Genomic DNA, 7260 nt, shown 5'->3' with positions numbered 1-7260 from the left:
TGTAAATTAAACTGGTCTGTCTGTGTCATGCAAACATCCTGACATAAATAAGAACTGATGTTATAATTCTCAAAGAACTGTGACACTTGTCTAAGGTCTGCACACTGTAGTTGAATCAAGTGACCGGAGATGGTATTGCACATTATTACACGGCTCATTGGAATGCTTGATTCTGATTTGACAGTCGCGACATATTAATATAGCACCTGATCGGTCCGGTCAACCACATCTCTCACAACATTCAAAAAACGACTTAAAACCCATCTCTTCTGTGATTACTTGACAGACAAATGAGAGGAAAGAAAACTATCCCCTCTCTTTCTCTCAACAGGTAGTGGTCTAGCTTTTGTTGAAACTAGTAACTTTGTATTATCACCTATTGTATTATTGCTCCTGTATGACATATCGCTCATTGCTCCCTGAACTCTCTGTAAGTCGCTTTGGATAAAAGCGTCTGCAATGACTAAATGTAGATGTAATTAAAAGCTTGACCAAAAAGATGCGTCTTAAGATGTTTTTAAAAGAGTGCTACCACAAAGAAAGCACGATCACCTTTAGTCTTAAGACGTGTTCTGGGAATAACTAATTGGTCTTGACCTGAAGACCTCAAAGAACGACCAGGGGTATGGGCCTGCACTAGATCCTGAATATAAGAAGGGGCTTGACCATGCAAGGCCTTATAACTAATAACAGACATTTTGAAATGCACAAAATTAATAGGAAGCCAATGAAGTGCTTTAAGCACAGGGGTAATATGTGACCTCCTGCTGGACCTCGTCAAAAGCCTGACAGCTGCATTCTGTTCAGTTTGTAACCGATCCAACGAAGATTTGTTCATTTATTGTCAATTCTGCCGCATGTACGGTACTGCTCTCACTATGCGTTGAAGGGTCTTGCGGCAGGACGCGTTAAAGGCGCCATACGTCACAGTGATGCAGCCAGTCAGAAGCTCTCGATGTGTCTCTGTAGAAGGTGCAGATGATGGGGGCTGGGGCTCTGGCTCTTCTCAGTTTGCGGAGGAAGCGGACTATTAGTCCAATCGTGAAGAAATAAGAGCATGTACAAGCATCTCCATTTCTTTTTTCGAAACCATAGATCTAATCTTAGCAATGTTCCTGAGATGGAAAAAACAGGAACGAACTACAGACTTAGCATGGCTGTTGAAACACATTGATCCAAATAAACACCAATACACAAATTGTAGAGACAAAAATGTGATGAATTTTTCACTTGCTAATTTCAAACCATTATGCTAATACAGCTAGCTAAACCATGGCTGACAGGGGTGGGGTGTAACGCATCTTAAAAAGTTTTGCAATGTAAGAAAGAGCCTCTTAGGAAATAAGGCAAGGCGAGGAAAAGGAGCAGAGAAAGCCTACCAAGAAAATGGTTGAGGATCCAAGGTTGAGGATTCAGAGAGCTCAGATGATGAAAACGTCTGTGTTGTCTGTATGGAGCCCTTTTCCAACTCAAAGCCAAAGGAATTGTGGGTAAATGTGCTCTATGCAGTCTCTGGACCCACAAAGCTGCACTCCAGGATTAATAACATTCATTTGTCACCACTGTGACTCTGATTGAGAAATGACACACACAAACTTTCACACACTGATCTACATGTTCTACATGTTTTTGTTAGATCTACACGTTCTTATCAGTTACACACTAGTTGTTGTCATTTAATAAACACATTTGTAGAGAGTGTTCATTCAAAATAAAAGCTTTTTTTAGCAGACTAATTGAAACGTATACAAACTAGTGAGTTACACAGAAAGTGAAACTGAGTTATGTTCGGTCTCAAAGAAAGACATTGTTTGGATTCTTTTGGATTGTTTTAATAAACATGTTTGTGAAGCATACTGTGGCCTGTGTTTTTACTTCTATTGACTAACTGTTACAACTTACCCCAGTTTGTGTTATAACCCCGATAGTGGGGTAGATTGTAACAAAGGCACTCCATGAATTTGGCATAACCTTATAAGTTGTGTGTTATTCTTGCAGAGGTTTAATAGGTCTCTTTTGTAGTGAACAGATTAGGGTACTTTGTACAAAGTGAAAGTGACCTATTTATCAGATATGGTGACCCATAACTGAAATGTGACCATTGCATTTAACCCATCCAGTGAGTAGTGAACACACACCCGGGGGGTTAGGTGCCTTGCTCAAGAACACGTCAGTCGCTACCTACTGACCCTGAGAATCCAACCGGTGACCTTCTGGTTACGACTCTTTAACCACTATAGACCACAACTGCGTGACCAGTGATCTGGTTTTGTGGATGGTTTCTGGTTACCCATGTCAAGTCTTTAGTAGGCTATTCTTGTTTTGTCCTAGAGATGGTTTTGGTTCCTCTTTTAATATAGCTCTATGAGATGGGTTTGTCTTTTTTACTGTTGGGCAGAATATGAAAGTAACAGCTCATCTCTCCTCAACAGGCCGCAGTGTTTCAGCTGTCAATCATCTCACAAGCTGCCGGTTAAAATCTACATTCATGAGGTTAGAGTTTCAGAATTCTTCATATGAGCAACAGTTTTACTGATGCTTGACATTTTAAGAAAGTTTTATTGAAAGATAAATGTGACTCTTTTTCTGTAAAGCTGTTTGAAAACAATGCTTGTAAAGAGCTTTGCAAAATGGAATGTTAAGCCAGTGATCTGATGTGCAGATGAGATGTGTTAACTTCTAGTTGTGAGCGTCTCTTCACACTGAAGATGCAGCAGTTTGATATTCATAGACATGTTCATCTGTGTGTTTTTACTTCCTCTTTCTGTATCATTGCCTCTTAGTTATGTATTAACTGTAGTGTAAATGCAGCCTAGATTTGTATTTGTCTAAAAATCTAATAACAGTGACTTCTGAAATGTGCTTTTTGTTAAGTATTTCACACAAATCTGCAGAAGCACATCATCTCCACACAAAGCATCAAAGCATCAGAACTCATTCACAGAATGTGTGATGAATGAAACTTCCTGGAAGTGTTTAGCTGGTTGCTGTGATGTTCTCAGCGGTTGTTTACTGAGCCTGTCAGCAGAAGACTTCATGTGTTATTCTGGTCTTCACAGGTACATGTCATTGACATTCAGCACCATCAGTGTTTTTCACCTCACTGAATGTCGACGAGACTCATTGTGGTTTTGGTTTCCTTTTTATTTTTAGTTCAGCAGTTGTGCACAAATCTTTACAAATCTCGTCACTACATCATTATTATATGTGCAGTTATTGACAATTAAATGTTTTACTTCATTTAACGCTTTATGAAAATGTCACACTCCTACATTTGTGTATGCCCGTGTGACGTTTCATTTGTAGATGTTTTCTAGCACATGTATGTAGTTGATGGTGTTATAGAGGAAGTGTTTGAGTGTTTAACACAGTGTGTTTGTTGAAGTGTGTCATCAGTAGATCAGTATGGAGCTCAGTTCTCTTCTTCTAGTGCTCTGTGAGTATGATCTTCTTCTCTCTGTGTATTTCACTCATCATCACTTACTGTCACATTTATGTAAAGCATCAGGTCATTTAGTGTTCCTGTATACGTATGTTTTCATGATGAGTTTAAATCTTTATCTCATAATATATGAGTGAATGACATCAGTGTTCAGATAGTGTTTTGTGTGTGTGTGCGTGTGCATGTACATCTATCTTTATGAGGACCGATTTAGGTTTTAGACCAGTGATGTGAGGACTATGAGAGTAAAGTGAGGACATTTTGGCCAGTCTTCACCTTCTGAGACCCCTTTAAAGGGCTGTTTGAGGATCAAAACTTGGTTTAAGGGTTTAGGTTATAAATAAGTTCAGGTCAGGTTTAGGGTAAAGGTCAGGCACTTAGTTCTGATGGTTAGGTGGTGTGTGTGTGAAACAGAAAAGCATCTGTTGTGTTGTAGGTGAATGAGGGAGACTGGTGTGTCACTTCAGTTTGATGATACAACTGTCATCTGACGAACAAAATGTCTCTGATGCACAACTACAAGTGTACATGACAGAAAACAGCCAGTGTCCTTTAAATGTGGTAAAACATCCTCAACAGCAGATGCAGCACAATTCAGTGAAGTGAGATGAGAAAAATCACACATCAACTAAAGAGGAAGAAAAGAGCTTCGAGCGTTTGAATTTGTCCTTTTGCAAAATCAGAATTCACGTCTCATAACTAGTTTGCTGTGTTTAGCGGTTTAAGTGTAGTTGCACACATCGTAATGAAAGAGTGCAGATACAGAGGAGTGACTGTTGTATACAGTATTACCAAATAAATAGACTATGAACTACAAATAAATGTAAAGAGTTTCACATACATTAGAGCTGATCAATGGTTAAAAGACACAAATGGAGACAAATACTGCCAGACCTCAGAAACAAATACAGAAAACAAAACTACAAACAGAACTGGTTCATAAGTGCAACAGCAAGTGATGTGCAGGGGTGAACAAAACAAACAACCAGATAACCTTTGTTGAGCAAATCCTCATTATCATCATGCATTTTTCTATATTTCTACAAGTCTATTTGCCTTCATATTTCATGCATTATTTCTGCTTTCTCAAAATTGGCTACTTGCATATGGTGACCATGTTGGATTAAGTGAGTGTGTAGAGAGTGTGGGCATCTATACTTTACTTCCTGTTCACGTCTGCACACAGACTCACACTGTGATAAATACACTGACAAGTGCAGACTAAAAGGGTAAATATATACTGTATAATGTTATTCCAACAACATTAGGATTAAGCAACGTGAATATGTGACGCGATGACCAGTATTGAATCAATACAATGGGTCTCATTCATTAAGCATGCTTACGCACAAATAAACAAAAGATGTTTATTAATTTTAAAATTATTTCATCATATACAGTGAAAGCATAATAAAAGCTGCGTTAGCTCGAGATGCAGCGCTTTTACAGCCGGCTAACGAGAACTCTGCAAACTGCGTGTCTGTATAAAATGTGTTTTATTGTGTATGAACTGAATTTGAGGACTGTGCACTTGGAATTACTTGCGAGAGCGCATCTGTTGACAGCATCACATGGGGTTGCCTGGAGTATCTTTGACTTAAGTGAGGACAGGTGGTTAGGGAAAAGTTTGGCGGAAAGCCCTAATATGGGATGGACTGGGTGTGTTTTATGCAAATGACTAAACTCATTTAGAATACTCCAAATTCACTAACATTAGGACGAGGTTAAGAACAAATTCATGTACGTACACACGTGTTGTGAATTAGGAGGAAAGTTTTCGTGGGAGGTTCAAATGTGCGTATAAATACGAAAAATCTACGCAATTATTAGTGAATGAGACCCAATATGTTTATTAGTGTAATGATGTTTCATATCAGTCTCATGAGATGTGTTGGCCTAAAGAAGATTTTATGTCATATCGATGATATAACACTTTGCTCTTTTAAAAAAAGCCCAGATGTGCTAGCCAAAATGCTCCGCCATTACGACCGGAAGGAAAGATGCTGGGGTCCCAACCTCTGTTACTTGTGTATTTGTGTCACAAGAATCTGTCATCTTTTCATAAACCGTTAAATGGCTAAAATTCTGATGAACTATACAATCATTCAGATTCAGATGATTGGACAACAATCTGGAAAAGAAAATGAGTCGTTCAAAATATTTTGATGTGTTTGTTTTTGTTTTCCTGGCTGATGATGTTTGACTTTATGGTGACTTATAACTTTTTTGTTTTTTATTATGTATTATCTCCATTTTAAACTGTTTACAAGTTTTCTCTATTGTTCTTTCCAGTGCTGATTTCAGCTATCCACTCTGAAGAAACTGAAGGTGAGTCACTTTGTTTCATTTATCACATCACATCAGCATATTCATAATCTGAGATACTGATATTCAGAAGAAAATATAAAAATGATCTATTGTGTAGCACAAGATTGACCACCATTAGGCAATCATTCGTAAATCCATTTATATAGCCTACATTAATGCTTTCAATTAAATGGGGAAAGAACGACCATAAAATATAAAAACAATATTATTCTAATCCAGTTTTCCCATGTTTTAAATATACTTTTAGTGCCAAATTGCAAAGAAGGTGAAATATTTTTCCCTTAATTTATTCATATTAAATAAATGTTTATAAGCAACCAAGTACATTATCTGAATTAAAGCTGGAATATCACTAATGGATTTTCTCAGATTCTGCCAGATTTTCAGTCTGGACTTTTGCACAATGCTGCAGCTGCAAATTATTGCTTCAGTTATTAAAGAAGCACTGGCAAGGGCCTTTCATTTTGCCACGCATGGTGTCTTCTGCATGTTCATATACTTTATTGCTATTATATATTCATTTCCACATTATTCATCTAATTTACTATTTGAAGAGCAGATTTGTTCACCTTGTTGTCATTTTTTCCAAAGCCTCTGTTAATTTCCGAATTAGGTAGATAACACTATAATGGTAAGGTTCAACAAAAAAACGGGTCGGACTTGAAATGGCTAGCAAGCAAGCTGGTACTTTTGAATATTCCATTTGTTTAGCAAATTGCAGCGGTCCATTTCCTTCTTTTCTCTCTTTTGTCAGTCTTTAAAAATAAATCTCAGATTTCGCGCTGTACAATCCATCGCACAACTTTTTTCCGTTCTCATTCTCAACTAGACTCGCTTGAATTTCGTGTGCGGTGACGTCACATGCAAGCATGGGCCCCAAACGTCAAAATAAAAGCGTTGTTCAACGAAAGGTGAAATCAGATGTCAATCAACATAAGTAGCGAATCAAATTTTGGGGTGGCAACCAGTGTGGCCAGTTGGATGTCAGGGGTGTTCAGTGCCACCCTGGACCCCCCTCTGGCTCCGCCAGGGTGGGTGATGCTAAATGTATATTGCCTTTGCACCCAGGAATTTCTTCCCAGAAAGAACTGAAGTAGTTGGTTAGTTTCGGAATTTTAGCTTTAAGATTAACCTCACGTTTTTCCCTTTCAACTTTATTTCTCCTTTTTGCGCACCACTATCACTTTTTTGACTACCAGAGAGCCAAACGGAAACAGAAAATGCCAGCGAATCACAATCCTCACACATGGATGATGCAGATAAGAAAGCTTCAGGTGAGTGTGTTTATCATTATATGGGCTCTGACAATAAAAACTCTCAGATGATCTGGGGCCAGTCTGAATGATGCACAGGACAATGTGTATTTAAGCCTTGCCAATTTCATTATTCAAGTGCAAGTGATGTGAAAGAGGACTCAGTTCAGTACATGCACACTGTTAGAGAAGTTTTGTGTGGGTGACACACATATAAAGTGCACAAGCCACTCTGAC

General features: G+C 38.3%; 1 protein-coding gene across 1 annotated transcript in view; it reads left to right on the top strand.

Moving 5' to 3' along the window:
* The first annotated feature begins 2393 nt into the window (after window positions 1-2393).
* Window positions 2394-7260, top strand: part of LOC130561249 (Fc receptor-like protein 5) — a 20444-nt gene continuing 15577 nt past the window's right edge. The window contains exons 1-5 of the mRNA XM_057345452.1: window positions 2394-2493; window positions 2875-3059; window positions 3386-3436; window positions 5735-5770; window positions 6970-7044. Of these exons, the coding sequence (XP_057201435.1) occupies window positions 3406-3436; window positions 5735-5770; window positions 6970-7044 (142 nt within the window). The 5' untranslated portion in view covers window positions 2394-2493; window positions 2875-3059; window positions 3386-3405. The remainder of the gene's footprint in view (window positions 2494-2874; window positions 3060-3385; window positions 3437-5734; window positions 5771-6969; window positions 7045-7260) is intronic.

Source organism: Triplophysa rosa, linkage group LG11 (assembly GCF_024868665.1).
Source record: "Triplophysa rosa linkage group LG11, Trosa_1v2, whole genome shotgun sequence".
Lineage (NCBI taxonomy): Eukaryota > Metazoa > Chordata > Actinopteri > Cypriniformes > Nemacheilidae > Triplophysa > Triplophysa rosa.
Note: the sequence above shows the minus strand (reverse complement) of the source record. Positions and strands in the feature narration are given on the sequence as shown.